Source organism: Alligator mississippiensis, chromosome 3, assembly GCF_030867095.1.
Source record: "Alligator mississippiensis isolate rAllMis1 chromosome 3, rAllMis1, whole genome shotgun sequence".
NCBI lineage: Eukaryota > Metazoa > Chordata > Crocodylia > Alligatoridae > Alligator > Alligator mississippiensis.
This window is the reverse complement of record NC_081826.1, coordinates 239,092,600-239,113,347: the sequence shown is the minus strand read 5'-3', so window position 1 is coordinate 239,113,347 and position 20,748 is coordinate 239,092,600. Positions and strand designations below refer to the sequence as shown.

Below are 20,748 nucleotides of genomic sequence, written 5' to 3'. Positions count from 1 at the left end.
TGGGAAGTCAATTTCACAACTACACCCAGTTGATCATGTCCCAAAGTGGTCATTTTAGCAGCTGCCCATCATACCCGTATTTCAGTAGCATATGCTTCTGCATCAAAAATGACAACTTCCACAGACAACAGTTTACTCTGGCACATAGCCATGGGTCATCCTCAGAGCACTGCTCATCTTAGTCCCTGAAAAAGCACAAGTCCCCTGGAAAATATAACAATGTACTCAAGTAAATGAAGATAGTGTTTACATATCATGACTTCAGAGGAATGAATTAACTTTGCGCACACAACTTTAATTTCAACATTTTTAAATTTCTTTGAGTACTTAATTTTGAAACCTTAACATTAACAGACTTTTTTTGTATAATTTCATAGGTGAAAAAAACCAAACAACCGAAAGAAATACATTACATAAAATACTACCAACACCTACATGGTACATGAGCAGTTTTGAAACTTTTAGATCCACAGCACAGACCTGTGCTAGTTGAACAAATTAAATAAACAGGTAGTAGTAGGTGGTAATCCTCTATGTAGAACAGCACTAGGAGGAGATGAAATATCTACTATAACACTGGCTTTCAGTTATTTGCTGACCACAAAGGAATGGTAACACTCAAGAACCTTGTGTTCAATTCTAGGTCTTAAAGGCCAGGGTGCACAAGTACTTGCATAAGTAAACCAAGCAGAATTAATCCTCTTGGGGCTGATAACAGGTGTAACTAATGTTTCCTAGTAATTTAACCAAAACATATATTTACTTTTAAAAGGAAATATTCAACTAGCCCATAAAAACTACAATTTGTAACAGAAGCATCATGTCAGCATTCAAATCCATAAAATGTTTGGCCTCTATAATAACTGAGGCATAGTTAGCAAAATGTTTCCTGTAGTGAAGGAGTTAAACTTTTATTTTAACAAACATATCTGAACATGCACAACAATGAAGACATAGTACAGCACTATTCCAAAATAATACAACTGTAAAATATAAACAGGAGAATGAAAAAAACCCACACAACCATAAATTAATAGATTTCACTAGAACAGGAAATCAGAAAAAAATCTGCAAAAATGCTTCTTAAAGGCCTTAATAAAGTTGAAAAACAAAAACCCAGAAACAACAAAATAAGAGACATGCCAAGAATGGAGAACATCTTGTCAGTCCACTGAAATATAAATGGCTCAATTTTTGTTTATAATTACCATCTTCATCTGCCACATTTCCAAGTGTTTGTGCTCATTATTAGATTCTTTAAAATTCTGCACCATTATTTTTATTGATCAGAATTTAGTTCAAAAGTATTGATACTGCTTATCACTTATGATGTTACGCAAGAGGATTTCCCTCCAACACATCTAAAATATCATTTAAACTATGCTCAAGGGAGCTCAGAAATTCTTGTTGTTCTTTATCTAAATAGCTAGTTACGTTACATCCTAACCACGTATCAAATACATGATACCCAATTCCAAAGCCATCTGGCACCACTGGCCCAAATCCACCAAGATGTACTGCAGGACTGTGTAATGTACTAGTTGAAAGGATATTATGATTTATTCTCTGATAGGCTGAGTCAAGAAAAAATTCAGGCATATGTTCACCTTTGGATGCTGCAAGATGTTTCAGTGCAAATAAGTGGCGATCAAATCCTTTGCCTATAAAACCAAAAAAGTTCATAATGCATTATGAATACAGAGAACATATAACATTATTAATAAAGTACAACATACAGAACCTTCCTCTAAACTTTTAGATTCAAATAGTTTAAAACAGTATCAGTATGCTCTAATATTTTATTTCATTTTAATTGATGAGCTATTTATTGTTTTGTCTTAGTTAAAATAGGAGAGACATACAATGTTACATTCAAAATTGACACTGTCATATGTTTCTTACTCATAATGACCTAACGAGCATCATCCCTGTTCAGATAGTTCTGCAGACATCAAAAGAAGGTACTGTGTACCCAGCAATCCAAATACAGTAACAACATCTAACTAGGCTGTTTAAGGAGTTAGGAGCTTACCTTTGAATACTCATGTTTTTATTTTCCCCAGAAACTCCACAGGCTTATTTTGTCATAGCATTACTAACGTGTAATTATTTTTTAAAGTTCTAAAAATAAAAGGAATGTTAAAAACATCACATATAAAGTCCAAATTATATTCTGTTTATAAGAACCCTAACTGAACATGAAGCACTTCCCCATATATTTCTGTCTTCTCTTGGTTGCTGGGATATTGCTCAGAAACATTTAGTTCAAAAGGAAAACAAAATGACTTGCAGTGGAAATCCAGGTATATTAGTCACTACACAGAACTATGATGCTTGACAAAGAAATGTGATGGGGACATGTCCTGAGGAATTTCTAACTTGAAGAATAAACAAGGAACAGCTCTCCCTACATGAATTTCATATCCAAATACCTCAGGGCACTTCTTTATGTGCTCCAGGGGTGGGGGAAGGGGAGCAGTGCTTTAATTAGAGTGGCTCTTTGAAGTGCCACTGCATCTTGTGTATCAGTGTCCCCACACTTAAAAATGGCATCAAGGGCTTGTTTGACAAGTCATTTTTAAACCCGGGTATGCTGATACGCGAGATGCAGGAGGCTGTTGGAGCATGGTAATTACAGCGCATTGGAATAATCTCTGCACTTGTGTACAGGCACCCACAGTGCTTAACTCTCAGTATTTTGCTTCTGCTTCTACATATTTTTATGATTTTTCCTTTTATCTATTGGTAAATGTCATCTCCTTCCTATATATTCTATGTTTCCTCTTCCCCCATCCCTTATTTTTTGCCATTCTTCGCTAGTTTTTTATACAGCAAGTGAAGAAAACAGAACTATAGTTCTTAAACAGTGAATGGACAGCATAGAGAACAGGATCTCTTAAAAGTGTCCTGCAGGAGGGACATGGGAAAAATGAGCTGGAACCTTTCTTGCTTCTTAGTAATTTAACGTTTTCTCTCTCTCCGGTTCAAAAATGTTATGTTGTGTTGCTGGGGGAAAATGTTGGCTTTGATTTTTGCCCCTTTGTACATTCAAAATTTAGATTGTATTTATCACCAAAAATTACATGGCAAGTGGAACAAGGGACTGAAAGATGGACAACTGAGAATAGAGGGTACTTTCAGTTAGATTTCAAAGAATCTGTTTTTGTTAACATTTATTTAACTTAAGTGTAAAACTAAGTTGAATGAAACTTCATTAATGAATCAAAAAATCTAGTTCCTTCAGTTCACATTTAGCTTCTAAAACTGCATGTCTTCCATGATACTTGGTAAGTCATACAGCAAATCAGAATTGATATTCTTGATATTTTAAAGCTAAAAATAAGCAAAATTCACCTTTAAAAATGCCACGGTTCCTGACACTCTCTACAGGTCATGAGGAAATGAAAACAGCAGAACCACACATTAAAAAATTCATTTGTAGCTGCATTTGTAACAGCAGGGATCAGGATCGTGACTTATACCTACAAAAAAGGACCAATTCTGAAAGTTCCTTGGATATCAAAACCTTAGATAGAAGTAATATATCATATGGGTATGGAACTAACCTAATGCAGCTTCCAGCTGTAGCCGTCTGTGGTACTTTGAACATTTGTCAATCAAGTCTCTCAGTTCTGCCACAGCGCGTTTGCTCCGTTCTTCAACAAACGCACGAGAACACTGTTGTGACAGTACAGATGTAGGTCGAATTGTTTCTGTACGGCCATGTTTAAAAGCAGCCGTGCTACATGCTTCATAACAAGAAACCATTTTTCCATACTGTCGATAAGCAGTTATCTGACATGCAAGCTGAAAAACAGCATCTGGACTCAGCTTTTGCTTCACTATAAATTCTTTTCCAAACTTCTGGAATCTGAACTGTCTCACAAACATTTTCTGCTTTGTTTTATCAAATTTCATACGTGCTGTATTTACAGCAGATTTTACTGAATCATTCAATTTAAACTCCAGTCTCTCACACTTTACAGCACTTAGTGCAGACTGTGGTACAAGAGCTGGATGCCTTGTACTGTTTCTATGTACTTCATTAGCAAAACGAAGGACTGCAACTCCATCTCCCCAAGAATGTTCAAAGTTTATCCCTGCAGTGCCATCAGAAGTGACAATCAAACTAAAAGATTTGTCAAACCAGCGATTGAAACCATTTCCATGAAGCATGCAATGTGAAAGCTCATCATCATCCTTTGGGGAACTATTATCTAAACATAGGCAAAAGACTGCACTATCAATTTTCATTAAGTTTTCCTCATTACCCGCTTCGATAAGCTGTTGTCTTACTTTTGCCCAAGTATTTCTGTCTTCGGTGGTTAAATAACAAAGGGAAGATTCAGGCAAGTGATCTGCATCTTGCAAAATATAAAGCAAATGAGCCTTAATTTCAGATGGATGCAGAATGTTACCAAGATGATCCAAAACATCAAAAATATAAAAGTGACCATTTCTCATTACCAACAAATGTCTTGCACATTCATTTGTAAACAGTTCATCTTTGTTTAATTTAGGAATTCTGGAACTGTTGAAGAGACACTTGTACTGTGACATATCTAGTGGATATGCATTTACCAGAAGTGCTCCATACCAAGCCACAGAAGATGGAAGAAAGCGAATGAAGTGTTTGAAGGGCCTACTCTTGCTCCATTTGGGGTTGACATAATATATATCCGGCCGTAAACAGTTACTCCTTAGAGAGTTGAGAAATTTTATGGATGATACTACCAAATTTGTAGCTCTCAGTAGCTGTTTGTTGTATGCTTCTTTTGGATCAGGAGTTAAACAAATAAAAGGGTTGAAGTTTAAAACAACAGGTTCTCTGGCAGATAGATACATATCAAACCAAGGACCTACAAAACATAAAAGTAAAAACTCAATGCATAACAATATAATTTTAGCATGTTGATATATATATTTTATGAAAGCACATATTTACATATAGCATCTAGTCACTTTACTGAATTATTTCAGTTTCAAATTAGTAAAAAAACATGAAAGCAAAAAATAATGAGTACTCTTAAAAATATACAAGCATAAGGAGTTTTTTTTAAAAGGCAACCCATTTCTTTTTAATTTCAATTTCCATTGTAAATCTAAACTTTTAGAAGGACATGTCATTGTACTAAACACGGAATAAGTAAATACACATTGGGTAACTCTCCTGAAATCTGTGAAATGACACCAGGAATTCAATTCATCCCAAGTTATAAAGCTCCCAATCCTCTGGTTCTGAGATACCAAGGTAACAGTTGCCATAGAAATACCTATGCTAGATAAACACAAGCTGTGCATTCTATTTCCCACACAATCTATATCAAATTCTAGCTTTGGCAGTAGAGGACTAGGAATGAAGACCAATATTTTCTGAGGAAAGTAAGAAAGAGGGTCTCTGCCATAGCAAAAGACACCCCATGTTATACAGTATCTTTTCTTACACACAGCCTGGGAAGACGGAGGATCCAGACTTTCAGAAAGTAGATTAGGGAACAGGGTGAGGGACTAGTTATCTAAGTAGAGGGGGCTGTTAGAGTGTTATAGGACCTTATCTCTGAAAGAGAGAAAGTCCAACATTAAGTTGTAAAGAAAAGTACCAACTCAAATAAAATATTTTAAATTAACAAGACAAATTAGTTGAAATGTTGCTATTAAAGTCAAATAAAAATTTAACCATCTTAATAGAAAAGTAGAGTAACTGCTAAACAGAAGCAGAAAAAGCAATCCAAGCATTTCAATAGCAAGTTTCAACAGGGAGTCATGATTCTGTTAAAAACAAAATATCTGAACTATGAGGATGGTAAGAAAATGGAAAAACAAACCTGATATATAACTCGTATACTTATTCTTTTTATCTAGGTCAACAAGATCTTGGTGTAACTGCTTGCCTATTCCTTTTTGAAACTCCTTGGCAATTCTTTCTGTATTTCTACAACATTGAAAAGTCTTTTATTATAATATATAGTAATTAAAAATAACTTTGGCAATTGTATATTTCATTCAAGTGTTATGCCTTTTATCATATAGTTCAATCTGTAATGAGAACTCTCACGAGAATTGTTTTTTTTGTTTGTATATTCCTAGGTACGTGGCCCTGACTTACGGTTGGAGCCTTTACAACAATACAAATAAAACATAATAAATAGGGGTGCACCAATGGAAATTTGGGGGGCTGATATTGATAGCCAATTTTTAAGCAGGCATATTGGCCATTACTGATCCAACTTCCGATACAGCTGCATCCGGTTGGTAAGTCTGTTGTGGTGGCTGGAGAAGGGGGAGGCAAGGAGTGTGTGTGGGGGGGGGCCCAAATCAATGCCCCCCGCAGTGAGGGAGGGAGTAGGGCAGGGGCCAGGGTAGGCGCTGCCCAGCCAGGGCAAGGTGGGGTGCAGGATGGAGCCGCGGCTCATCCAAGGAGGGGGAGCAGCTCCCCCTGTGACATGCACCCTGGGAGGGCATGGACTCGGGGGGGGGGGGGGGGGGGGGAAGGGGGGCAAGTGTCCCCGGATCTCGGCAGGGAAGGGCAGGGCAAGCTGCAGCTGCAAACAGAGCTGGGGGCTGCGCCGGACTGTTGCCAGTGGGGTTGGGGCTGGGCTGCGCTGCAGCCCCCCCCCCCCCCCCCCGTAACTCCCTCCCAGCACTGCTGCTGCCTGCCCCAAGTGCAGAGCGGCCCAGCCCTATCCCCCACAGCTGCAGCCTGCCCTGCCCCGTGCTGATCTGGGGCACATGCGCCGCCCCCCGCCGTGCCCTCCTGGGTTGCATGCAGTGGTGAGAGCTGCTCCCCTTTACCACACCCCATGGATGAGCTGTGGCTCCATTCCGCACCCCATTCCACCCTAGCTGGGCAGTGCCTACCCTAGCCCCCAGCCCTACTCACTCCCTCACTGTGGGGGGCACTGATCTGTCCCCCCCAGACCCTTTCCCTTCCCTCTCCCCATCCACCACAACAGACTTACCAGCTGGCTGCAGCTCTCTAAAATGGTGGGCTGTGCTCCTCGCTGCAGCATGCTGCGCTACAGCTGCGCGCACACAGGCATTTATCAGCCAAATTTTCTGCCACAACAGGCCGATTTCTGATATAGTCAACTTTCTTTATATTGGTGCTGATCCGATATTAGACCATGCATCAGCATACCTCTAATAATAAATAGCAATTGACTACTTTGTAAAATAAATGAATAGTAATTACTACTACTAATAGCAATCACAAGTTCAACAACGATACACAAATTATACAGGTAACAGGTAATTTCACCTTCTTGAAGTCAGCTTAGACTACTCAATTCTCCTGGACCATGAACTTTACATTTAATTTGCTAATAAAATTAGGTAACAATTATGGTAACACTCATACAGACCAAAGCAAAAGTTCAAGAAAAGCTCCGGTGAAGCTAGCGGAAATCATATTAAGAACAGATTAAGAAGTCTTACTCCAAGATTTATGAGGTTCCAAGCTAAGGCTCTAGTCCTTTTAAAATCTAAAAATACAAGTTTCAATTGGGAGCCAATTTTACCTTCAACTGTATTGGTGAAACCTCAACAGACTCTTGGCAGATTAAGCAGATAGACAATTTGTTACTTGTCATGACCAAGAAAAGCTTGAACATGCAACTTAAAATGGATATTAAGAATAAGCTGAGAATCTATAAGAAATGAAAGAAGAGATTGATCAACAATGAGAACTATCTTTCAGAGGTCAGAAAATACAGAAATAAAATGTACATAGCCAAAGGTTTGAGCTGGATTTTGCCAACAAAGTTAAGATGAACATCAAAATGTTCTTCAGTTAGATAAATAAGAAAGAATGAGAGGGAAGATGGAGGAAGTGGGGCCACAATAAATTTCAGGGAAAATGAAGACTAAGGGTAAACTAGGTGTCACTCAGGTACAGAATAAATACAGTAAAAGCCATGTTATCCAGCACCTTACAAACCAGCATGCTCTATTAACCGGCATGCTGGCTTGCAAGGTAAAAGCAAAATCAGAAGTGCCCACCATGGTACTTCCAGTTTCACTGAGCCCCCACAGCCTGGGGCAAAGCAGCCTGCGCTGCCAAGCCCCAACAGCCCAGGGCATAGCAGCCTGTGTGGGGCCCCCCTTCCTATTCCCTCTGGCACACAGATGCAGCAGGAGGGGTGGCAGCACACTGGACACAGCAGGAGAGGTGGCAGCCCAAACAGGCAAAGGTAACCAGCATATTTGGTTATCCAGAACCCCCCATTCCATATGGGTGCCGGATAACAAAGCTTTTGCTGTACTTTGCTTTATTCTCTAAGATGGCACTATAAATGAAGATAATGGTAGGTACCAAGGGGAAATGAGGATATGATAATGGAAATTAATGGAACTAAAACTTAGATCTCTCTGCGATTAAACTGGAGGACTCAGGGGGCAAAAAATCTACATCTCAAGAACCGATACATGAAATAGCAACTCCTGTTGCATGAGTCTTCAGTGAATCTATTAATTTGGAGATAGTACCCTATGCTTGGAAAACAGTAAACACACTGCCAGTATTCAGTAACAGAAGAAAGTGACAGATGCAATTACACGCCAGTTAGTTTGATTTCTGAATTATGCAAGATCTCAGTGCAGATACTGAAGTTAGGAATAATCAAGAATATTAAAGGGGGAAAAAAACAGGCAAAATGCAACATAGTTCTATCCATGGCAAAGCATGCCGTGCAAGTCTAATATCCTTTTTTGACAGGGTAACTGACCTCTTAGATAAATGCAATCCAGTGGACAAATCCATCTAGATTAAGCATATCATCTGATTCTGTGCCCTGTGGGAAATTACCGGTTAAAATGGAACGAATGGGGATTAATACTATAATTGTAAGGATAAGAAACTGGCTGAAAGGGAGCCTCAAGGTCAAAGGTCCTCTTGAGTTAAATCAGGGGTGGGCAATTATTTTGAGTGGAGGGCCGCTTACCCAATTTTGGCAGGCTGTTGAAGGCTGCATGGGTAGCCCCGCCCCTTGACAGGTGCCCCACCCCCTGGTCACCATCTTGGGACCAATGTCCCAGGGCCAGCAGTGGTGGGGCCCAAAGTAGGGCACAGGCTGGCAGGGGTCCGTGGAGCTGGGCTGGGCTGCATCAGCAGGGAGGGGGGAGCTGGCCCGGCACCATACAGCCCCTGCCAGCTGGTACCCCACGCTCCTGCTGCCCTGCTCTGGGGCCCCACTGGCACTGGTCCCGGGACACCGGTGCAGGCCCTGTGCTCCCACTGGCTCTCCGCCCGCTCACACCCAATGCCCCCCAGCCCCATGGTACAGGCAGGGGGCAGTGCACAGCCCCAACCCCCTGCTTGCCAGCAGGGAAGAAGCTGGTGCTGAGCATGGGGAAAATTGGCCCTTCGACTGGCCCATGGCCAGTGCCCTACATTGCAGGCACTCGCAGCCCAGGTGGGGCTGTCCGGAGTGGGCACAGGCAGCCCCACACAGGCTACAAGCAGCTGCAGCACAGGGCACCGGGTGTGGGTGGGAAGGGGCCGCTTCCCCCCTGCTCCAGGCTTCTTCCTTGCTTGGGGTCTCCTGTGCCTGAGCTTCCCATGCTGGAGCAGCCACGGCTGGGGTTTCCAGCTGGGGGGGCGGGGCCGGGTGGGCCCCCTGTTGTGGGAGCCCACCAGGCTTCCCCTGGGTCCTACTGCCCTTTTTGACAGGAACCAAGGGCAGAGAAATAATAATTTTCCAAATTTTTTTAGGGGCCCCGCAGGCCGGATCGTATTTTGCCCACCCCTGAGTTAAATGGTGCTTAGGGATAGTACAGGTAAGGATGACAGTTTTTGTAGCCAATGGCACACAAGACAGTGATGTGACTAGGAAGTTACCTTGGATTTCCCTTAACCAAACAATGTACCCATTTACAGCTAGGTAGTGTGAAAGGCCTTTTCTATAAAAGTCCTGAGATGCTTGCAGACTTGAACTCATGCCGATGGAGTCATAATGATACATCTTACTCATTCTGATAACCCACCCCAAAAAGGGAGAATAAAACAGATTTTATCAGGAGGGGAGCTATCAGAGAGAAGTTACTGTTATTCATCTGGGATCTGTCATAGGGCATGTGTAGATGAAATGGGGGCCCTAAATTGAAGCAGTGGATTTTTAAAAACACTGCTTCAATTTAGGGCGAAGTAAACCCCTGTGTTGTGTATACCCGTGTCTTACCTGCCTCTCCAGGGGAGGGGAGGGTGAGCTGCTGGTGGGTGGAGCAGCCCCTGGGCTGCAGGGGGTTTGTAGGGGGGGACTGGTACTTCCCTCCGCGACAGCGGTGGCCCCAGCGCAGGCACCCAGCTCAGGCAGTCCCAGAGGGCACTACAGCTGCAGAGGGAAGGACCAGGTCCCCATGCAGCTCATGCAGACAGCCAGAATCCAGATGAGGAAAAAAGAATATCATGCTGGCCACTTTTTTTTTTCTTTCGATGGAGCCTGCCTTCCTGGGCTGCAATATGCAGTTCTGATTATCTATATTTAAAAAGATGAATTTCAAATGAAATGGGTACAAGGAAAGGCTACTTAGGATGGTCAGAGGAATGGAGGGCAAATTAAAATAACTTGGTTTATGTAGTTTAGCAATTCATAGGTTAAGAAAGGATATGACTACTCCTTATAAATACATTTATGAAATGAGTATCAGGGAGAGAGAAAAAGAACAATATTGGTACAATATCATATAGGTACAAACTGGCTATAACAAATTTAGACTCGAAATTAGAAGGTATTTTCTAACCATAAAGTTGTGGAATAATCTAAAGAATTATTCCAATTTGTGGAACCAGGAAATGCCTACTTGTTCAAGATGGAGCCTGATATGTTAATGTAAGGGCTACATCAGCGCATGTGATATGTGGATTTGAGCATTTGGTATTTCCAAGACAAATACTACATCTCTGTTTTAGAAATATCCAATAATCCCATGCTTCAGGGCTTCTGCTAGTTACCTGCAAGAGCCAGAAGGAACTTTTTTCCCCCCCTATGAGAAAAACATGTGGCTCCTAAGAGGCTTTCCCAAATTCCTCTGAAGCACTGGTCTTTGGTCACAGAAGTGGAAGTTTGGCTGAGGTGTGCTGGTCACTTGCAGGCTGGTCTTGACCATACTTTAGTCAGGGTCAAACTGACAGTCAGATTTGGTGTCAGCAAGGAATTTTTCTCCAGATAGTTATCTGTAAACACAGGCACCAGACTTAGCCCCAGATGCCCTTTCCTATCCTACATTTCTAAAAGTGTAGCTTAAGTTTTAAGGCCTTGGATTAATTTTACAGAACTGACATTAAGAAACAGCTTCTGACTTGACAACTGAACAAATCTGATCCGGTACCTGTAAGTGTGAAAGTGCACAATGCCCTCTTTTTAAACATTTTTATTACATCATTTCTCATACCTGTACTGTTCGTCATCCAGTAGGGGCTTCTGAGCAGCCAGGTATCTCCTGACAGAATCCTCCAATCTTGGAACAGGCAATCTAGAAGAACAGAATTATAAATAAAAAGCAATTTAACAGTAAAATCAAAATAAAGTAAATATATCAGTAACAGAGGAAACAACAGAGGACACCATCCAGGTTTAGGGAGGGGTGCAGCGGGCTGCCCAGCTGCAACCTGGCTCTGGAGGGGAAGGGGATACGGCTGGCCCTGAGGGCAGCGGGGGTGGTTAGGAGAGGGGCTATGACTCAGCCCTGTGGGAAGTGGGGGCATGGGGATGGGAGGGTAGAGAAGGACTGTAATCTGGCCCCAACACAGCCCTGTGCAGGGACAGGGTTATGGCATGGCTTGGCCCCAATCTAGATGTAAGCAAGGTGGAGGTGGGGTGTGTGGAGGAGCATGGCCCAGCTGTGATTAGTGGTGCAGGGCTTGGGAATCTGGCAGGGGGAGGGTGACCATTGCTTTCCCAATGCCAGTTTCCAACCCGTGTGCCACATCTGGCCAGTGGACCAAAGGTTGAACACCCTTGGATTATGCTATCTGACTAATAAAAGCTTCTGCTATGAGAGGTGGTGGCCTTCAGGAGCAAGGGAATAGCAAGGACAGAGGAATGATGAAGGCAAAGATGCTTAACTGCAGGGTAAGAAAGAGGAAGCAGCAGTCTATTTAAGGTATAAATTCAGGAGTTGGATTTTTCTAACCATTTATATGCAAATACAAAAAATATTTTTAATTGCTAAAACTATAATTTCATTCTGTGACTATAGATTTATGCAGAGAGAATTATTTTACTATGTTTCTCCTTGTGGTCCTGAAAAAGTACTTACATAAAAAGCCAAAACTAAAATATTTTAAACAGGAACCCTCTATTCTTGATGAAGGCATTACAATTTAAAAACTGTTACCCAAGCCATGACATTGGTATTTGATTACACCAATTTCATTTTGTTAAGTATGAACTACCTAGTTGATTTTTTTTTTTTAAGTACCTAGGTACAATCCCTGATTTCTAGGAATAATTTTCTGAAACACGCATTAATCTGCCTCCAAGGAATGGAGTAACTTAGCCATTATATTGATGTGATTTCATGATTGGCACCTGTTTGAGACCTTGAAACTTTAAATATTATTGGGCATATCCTGCTGGGGCTTGTGGGCAATTCATAGAGTGTTTCTGCAAAGAAAATGTGCAATGCATCTCTGGGGGGTTTTGCCACAGATGTTTGCACTGGGTCAGTGGATCCAAAGTGATCATAAAAGGTCAAGAATGCTACTAGTATTTCCAGCACCAGATTAAAATAGTCAAGGTCTTCAAGCATACTATTCATGCAGCCACTCCAACAGTTTGGCCACACCATCATGCAACAACATCACCCCTTCACCTTGTATTAAGTGAGGGAGTCACCTATACAAGACACATCTGGACTGGTCACCAATCTCTCCTATTACAGCAGGCTCAGTCCCAATCACTCTATACTTTCATTTCATGTTTCACACAGGTTAGGATCTATCCTGGAGTACTAAGCCTATGCTTACACTCATATGTCCATATACAAATGTCAAATCCAACAGCAGCTCAGCAACCATTATGTGCTACTACTAAGGGACAGCCTCTAATCTACACACAAATTTCTTTGTAAGGTAGTTGTTAGCAAGTGCCCCTCAAAGCTGAACATTTCACAGTTCACATCCCCACTAAATGAGGCAGTTTCTATAATTCATAATTCAGTCTCTTCAAAGGAAGGTAGAATACCTGCTATTCATGCAGGCATCTCTCAAGTGGTTACACACAGTTCCTGTTTTTCAAAAATGTTATTTCTAATTATGAAGGGCAAAGGGGAAATGTGTTTTAAGCTGAGCCTGCTACCATCACATCTCCAACCAGGGCACTGGCTATGATCCTACTGTGCCTATTCCTTGCAAGGTACATTACTGGTCAATAGCTGGGTTTTTTTAATTGGGGAAATAATTAAGCAACTAGCACAAACAGGTTGGATGTGACTTAAATCAATTTGATTTAAATCACTGGTCAGGAAGCCTCTATTAAGTCATTATTTTCTACAAAAGTGGATTCTTGTTGTTTGATATCCTTGATTCATTTATCTTCTTTACATTTTGTACTTCTAGAGAAAGGCAAGGGCTTGACTGTGCGTACACAAACTTGCAGAGACAAGAGGGCTGATAGATAAGTAATCGCTCAGGTCTCTTATCTTTCATCTCCACATACTGCTGTTAACAAGGATTTTATCTCTGGAGACAACAAACTCTCCCTTATGCCTGAAGAAGGGTGTTTGTGCTTAAAAGCTTGCAAAGAACAATTTTTACAACTATTTTGTTGGTCTAAAAAAAGATATCACATTTACCCAAACAACCTTGTCTGCCTACATTGGCGATGTGTAGGAGATGCACGTGGGTGCATGTGCACCCCCGGAATTTGGCAGTGCCCTTCAAGTGGCCGCCATGCCCCCCCAGCCTCCAGGAGTACGCGGAATTCATGTCTGCTTATGATCTCTGGAGCTACAAATCCACAGTTCGAGAACTGAAACTAGGCATCACAGAGATGCTTAATGGGATCTTCTAGACCAGGGGTGGCCAACCTCTGGCTCTGGAGCCACATGTAGCTCTTCGCACAAGCACATGGTGACAAGCTTTGGTTGGTCACTCCTGTTCTAGAATGAGCACTGAGTCCCATTGGGCAGAGTGTTTTTTTTAAATCTTTACTACTCTATAGAGGTGTCTCTGGGAACCCTATAAGGCTGGGCCCTTATAGGGTCCATGGCCTGCTGTGACCTATTTAGAAAACTTCTAGAAAGGTTACATGAATATATTTTCTCAAACAGTATATAATTAGAAGTTATAATCCCTATTCCATGATGATATCTTTGAGGTTTAACACATCTTAAATTAAGACTATCTTTATATAAGTTTTTTAAAACATCTTAACAAAAAATAAACGATTAAATTTTAAAAAAATCTTTTTTTTTTATTTTTAAATTGTTGATTTTTATTTTATCCACCCTGAGCACAAAGAACTAAACTGGGTATGAGGAGCCCTTAAGTTACTGATTATGGGTTGACATAAAGAGTAACTGAAACATTGCTCACAGGCAAATTCATCAGGGACCTAAGATTTTAGCAGTTTCTAATAAAGCTCTGACTTGTGGACGGCATCTCTATGAGGCCAGGGAGACCTACACTTTCTCCTGCTTATCGGGCTAGGCAGTGGTCCTCAAACTTTTTAGACAACAGGTGCCTCTGGAGAAAAAAGCGCTAGGTTTTCACTTGCTTTTTTAACTACAGGAAAATACAAGAGCAATTCTTTTTTGTTTTCAAAAGCCCACAAAAAGGAAGAATGTTTTTAACACTATGGACTCCTATTGGAAATCCCTGTGTTTATCACGTGGCTCATATTTGCACATCTAACTGTGCTAATATTGCATGGCACCCTACAGCAACCTTGACAATTCCCTACTAAGATAAATGAGTCAGTACCTATAACTCAGAACTTGGTCTCTTCAAAGTAAGGTAGAATACCTGTAAGTGGTTACACACAGTTCCTGTTTGCAAAAACATTCTTAATTATGAAGGCTAAGGGGGGAAAAGTTGTTTAAGTTGAGCCTTTTGCCCCTGCCACACATTATATATATTACGCAATTAACTGGTAAATCATGCAATGAATTTAGACTAGCCACATATGCAGAGTAAGACTGGCTAAATGCGCAAAGTAATTCTTATGCAATTAGCTGGTTAAGCATGCAAGAAATTCAGAATAGCCACAGGTTGAAAGACCAGCCTCATGTACAAAGTAATCACCATGCAATTAACTGCTGAATTGTGCAATAAATTTAGAATGGCCAGATGTGCAAAGTAAGACCAGACTCGCATACAAAGTAATTACTACACAGTTAACTAGTGAATCCCACAATAAATTAGACCAGGGCCACACATGCAAAGTAAACCACTTCACCATCAAAACATCTATCCAGCTACAAAAAGGGCCAACCAGCTACAAACAACTACAAGTGGTTTCTATCCAGCTTGAATGTGAATGTGTGGCAGGGCCCCCTGTGACTACCACCATGCCTCCAAGAACCAGGGTGCTGGCTATGGGCTCGCTGTGCCCATCCTTTGCAGGGTACATTACTAGTCAGGAGAAGGGTGGCACCCTGGTTGAGAATCGCTGGACTAGGGCATTGCTTGGGGCAAGGACAATGCTGATGCTGTCATTTCGGGGTTTCATAACAAATCCTGACAACTTCCACTGTTTTTTGGGGGGGGATGGTTTGGGTTTTTTTGTTGCAAATTTGATTTTTCAACAGCAGTTTCAGCAGCAGGGAAACACCAGCTCACACCTGGCCCGATTTGCACCCACTGGACGGAGCTGCAGCGGAGACCACAAAGGAGCATGCAAAACAGCCCTTCCAATGCACACAGATCCAAAACCAGGTGAGCCTAGTTTGTTTGTTAACAGGTCTTGGGCCCTGTGGCACCAACCACACCAGGGGTGCTCAATTTCCAGGCTGTGCTTGGGCCAAACGTGTTGTGCAGAGCCATTGCATCTGGCCCACCTCCAGCACTCCCCATGGGCTGGGAAATTTGGTGGTGGGGGAGCAGTGACCACCCTCCCCCACTACTGCCAAGTCCCCCAGCACAGCTGCATTGCCAGATCTTAGATATGAAATTATTGTATTGGAAGTTCAGAACTATCCTATTTGCTTGAAAAACTATGCAAATAAGTCTTATTTACTTTATATTGCTCACCGTAAACTACCAGTGAGTGAGACCCAGGTCAAAGTTGAAGCACTTCTTTACTTGGAGGCAAGCAGCCATCAGGAAGTGCTGGCAGCAAACCCACAGGTCTGTTAAGACTCCCTGGGAGTGACTTGCATGTGCTGCATTAATGACCTGCCTGAAAATTATCGTCCATTTTGAACACCTGTACTGTTATTGATCGTACAAGGGTTAAATTATTGTACAGATAGGATCATTATGGCACAGCTGGCAACACTGCAGCATAGCCGCCCCTGCCCCGGGCAGCGATGGCCGCACCTGGGCAGGCTGGGCTGGAAATGCATGGTGGGGATGGTGCTGCGGTGCACGAAGCGGTGGTCCGTGTCCAGCTCGGAGACGATGCCCTCGGTCAGCCCCACGGTCCGCCAGTACCGGCGCCGCCCCGCGGGGCCCGCCCGCCCGCCGCACAGCAGCCGCGTCCGGAGCATCGTCCCTGCTGGTCTTAGCGCGCGCGGGCGGGACCCGGGACAAGCGACACGAAGCCCACGGTGGCCGTTGAGACGAGGAACCGGCGACCGAGTAAGGCCAGCGGTTCCTGCGCCTGCGCAGTGTAGCCACATGCGTGCCTTCCGCCAATAAGCGAGGGAAAAGGCAGGTGGTGGGCGCGTGTGCGCCGGCGTACAAGGGGCTGGGAGGTTATTAGGAGGGCGGTTTTCCCGCGCGGCGTGTGTATGTTGTTTGTTGCTTTTGGAGCCTTTGGAGAGGGGCGTGCTGTAGGGGCCATAGGCTGAGTTGCTGGTAGGGAGGCTGACGAGTGTAGCCGGCTTTGTAGGGGCTGCCCTTGAGAAATTTGGAGGCTGTTTCTCCTTTCGTATTTCCCTGTCCTGCTTGTGGCACATAGAATCCCAGGGGTTGTTGGATGGCTGATGTCTTTCACCTTAGTGGTGGCTGTGTTTGAACTGTGCTCTGCGGGCAATCATTACAGCTTTTCAGGATGAAGGTACTTTACATGAAAGCACAAGAGCTGATTATCTTATAATTTAGCCTTTAGGTGGTAGTACCCAATGCCACTTTACCCATCTCTGGATAACAAAATCGCCTCTCTCTCTTGCTGTGGTTGTTCTCTAAAAACCCCTCACTTTAAGAGAATTATGCTTTGTGGCCTTGCATACTAACACACTCTGTTCTTTATTAATCATAAGTGAGAGAAACACCAGATCTGACTCGGTTTTGATTAGTTTTACACTGACACAGCTTCTCCAAGATGAAGAGAGTGGTTCCTGATTTGCACAGCTTGAAGTATATGTGGTTGTTTCAGCCCTTTGTTTGAATACATTGTAGTGTTTTTAGTGCTGCAGCATTTAAAATATTGGCACAAAGTTTGTCACTGCTCATCCCTTGTATAACGATGCATCCTGTAGCAGAAGAGCATTCTTGGTGAGAAAATACAAGTAAGCCTTCTGCAATTCCTTTAAGGAACAAAAATATTTTCACTGATGATAATAAATACTGCTGTCATCTGCAATGTTTTCCTCATTCCTGCCTTTTTTCTAAAGCATGTGGGAAAGCCTTTACCTGTCTTGAAACAATATAAATCAATTGTCCACCCAAATTTAGGGCTGTTGCTGGGGGATCTCATTGCTAAAGAATGCTGGAAAGCCTAACCAATACAACTGTCAGCAGTTTAAATTCAAGCACTTAATCGCTTATTAACCAGTTGAACTGTCAGCTGTTTTGAGTTCACAATCGCATGCTAACCAAAGTGCAGTAGGTTCCCTCTTTGCTTTTAAAATGAAGTGTTCTTAAAGTCAGATATGGGAGGTCACTGGTAGGACCAGTAAGTGCCTCCATGAAACTGAAGTCCACAATCTTGACTCAGCTAGTCTTCCTTCATTTTCATGGAAAACTGTTTTTCTTCTTTGTCACTATTAAGAAAGTCTCATTTGTCTGTCAGATTTCGGTAAGAATCATTAGAAACATGAAGACAATTTGGTGGTGTTCTATATCTAAAATGTCCGTGATAGCAAATATGCTATTGTTTTCTTCTTGCTAAAATCTGGCTCAGATTTACAGTTCTGGCAGAGGTAATGATAAATGCCTGCTGGTTGCACTATTCACTCTTTTTGGGAAACTCAATTTATATAGCTGCAAAATAGTAGCAGAGTGATCCATTTTATAATTCTTTTCTTTCAGTTAAATAAGCTGGTTTATTGTTTTCACTTCCAGTGCTAGACTGAATAGCATGACATGGTTGCATCAGCTGTAAAGATGCCAAAAAACTTGTTTTTTCAGCTTAAGATGGTTAACATGGAGCAGGTAATCTATTGTAATTTCTTGATTTGAGATGTACTACTTAGCACACAGTCTCAGCAATGCAGAATAAGTAAAGTCCAGAATGTATCTATGAAGATAAAATGACAGTTTCCTTTCTAATCACATAATAAAACTTTTGAAAATTAAAATTTATTTTTATTTGTGCTACTGGACTTCTATTTAAATAGTATGAAACCTACCAGGAAGCTGCTCTGAATGCTATTAGAATATAATGGGTTAAAGCTTTAAATTTTATATAAAGGTTCTGTGTTTTTAGCATTAACATTTTAATACTTTAAGGAATAAAGGACTTACTGTGCTTTCTGTACTTACAGGTTGGTGATGGTAGGTTGGAGTTTTCCATTTAAAAGTTAGTATATAATGCATATTTTCCTAAAATCAGTGTAATGTATATATTGGTAGATGCAATAACTTTGAAAATGTTATTTTAGTAATATGTAATGCATCACATCCTCTCCATGATAATATAGAAAACAATAGTTTTGTACAGACAAGAGGATTATTCTCTACAATATAATACGAACAACTCTGTAGAGAATAATCCTACGTTAACTGAGGTATGTACTACAGCTAGTCATTTTTCATCTCTAGTTTATAGTTATGTAACATGTCTCGCTTCCTATAATAGTTACTAATTTGCCATCAATAGGAGAGTACATTTAGTTATGTAAAATTAAGTCTTCTGTGTATGGTGCTTATAATCAAGTTTCAGGGACTGAAATGAGTGGCTATCAGATTACTTGAAGGAATATAGCACATTTCTGTTATTTCTACTCTGAGCTTCCAATAATGAAAATATCTTTATTCATAATTCAGAATCTTTACAAATCATTCTGGACTTGTTTGACTATTCAATCAGTCAGTACCAACAAGCTTGTTTTCCCTTTAAAAAGTTCTTAACAGTGCTTGTGCAATTCTATGGCTGGGTCTTTCTCTATGTGGAGTTATTCCTTAGGACCACCAGCCCACTACAGGACATTTTTAACCCCAAGGGGTACTATAGCATCTGCCTAGCCTACACACAGCAGAGTACAACGCATTTAGGCCCCACAATATGTGGGGAGAGGAGAGGCACCAAACAGCAAAAGGAGAAAGGCTGTTAAAAAGTATCTGGGATAACCTTTGGAGAAATAAGGAAAATTCAGATATAATAAATGGCCAGCAAAGATTAAATTCAGCTTTTGTGTTTTACAAAGTTCAGATTATTGTTTATGTGTATGGCATGGTATTGTTGTGTGTGTGTGTGGGTGATTTTTTTTTTTTTTTTAAATTGGAAGCCTTGAGCAGTGTTGTGGGCTGTCCTGCATTTCCATGTTAATAAGAAAAGGTCATATGCATTCTAGGACGAGAAGATAATTTATCATCCTACAGGCAGCTGGATGGTATCTGTAAAATGAGCAAAGGTCAGTCTTTGACAGAATCTGATGACAAAGCAGGTTCAGACTTCTGACTAGGGAACAGCTAACTCTCTTACTATGCTGAAGGCTCAGTGCATGAGAAGTATTTAGATAGCCTGGCAGAAATTTAGAAGTAAACCGCTAGTGGTTTGCTGAGTGCATCATGGAGTCAAGCTTCTTACGATTCCTGAATAGGTGGGAGTGAAAGAGACTGCTTTGGCTTTCCTGGTGCAGATATACAGGCTGAAACTTCTGCTTAGGAACAAAAGTTAGTACCCTTAGCTCATAGACAGGCAGCATGGATACTGTGCTGTGTCCCCTGCATTCAACTACGGTCAAATTCAGCAAACAAAGCTCAGTAACTCAGATTTTGTCTGAAGAAGGTGAATGTCACCTTAAACGAGAGTTTCTTTAAAATGGGGTGTCAAAGTCACCCAGCCCCATGGGCCAGATAAAAGTTGCTTATCTAGTCTGAGGGGTGGACCAAGATCAGCCCCCCTGTGCAGTGCTCAGGGTGCTGGGTCCAGCCTGTGTGCCACATATTGCCTGGGGACTCACTGTGCATGAAGCCCATGGAGCCAGCATTGGGTGTGTGGGCTGGATCTGGCTCTGCAGGCAGCACGGGTTTGGTCCAGGGTGCCACATGCAGCATGTGCCATGCAGCCTCAATGCTGCATGTAGTGCTGGGTCCAGCCTGCATGCTGGGGCTGGGGCCAGTGTGTAGGGTCAGTCCAGCAACCCACAGGCGGGATGTTTGATATCCCTGATTTAAAATGTATGCAGATAAGTCTGTTATATTAATAAAGTATAACTATTTAATTTATTTCAACAGCTAAGAAAATTAAGGGATCATAAGCA

At 41.9% G+C, this 20,748-nt stretch overlaps 1 protein-coding gene across 1 annotated transcript; it reads right to left on the bottom strand.

The window, feature by feature from the left end:
• Window positions 1–274: 274 nt before the first annotated feature.
• LOC109282261 (carnitine O-palmitoyltransferase 2, mitochondrial) lies at window positions 275–16,837 on the bottom strand. The gene is made up of 5 exons (XM_059725011.1): window positions 16,478–16,837; window positions 11,389–11,469; window positions 5,826–5,932; window positions 3,567–4,859; window positions 275–1,661 (listed from the first exon to the last, which is right to left on the bottom strand). Exons 1-5 carry the CDS (start codon window positions 16,777–16,779, stop codon window positions 1,333–1,335), a joined length of 2,112 nt encoding a protein of 703 aa, XP_059580994.1. The 5' UTR covers window positions 16,780–16,837; the 3' UTR covers window positions 275–1,332.
• Between the last annotated feature and the right edge of the window lie 3,911 nt (window positions 16,838–20,748).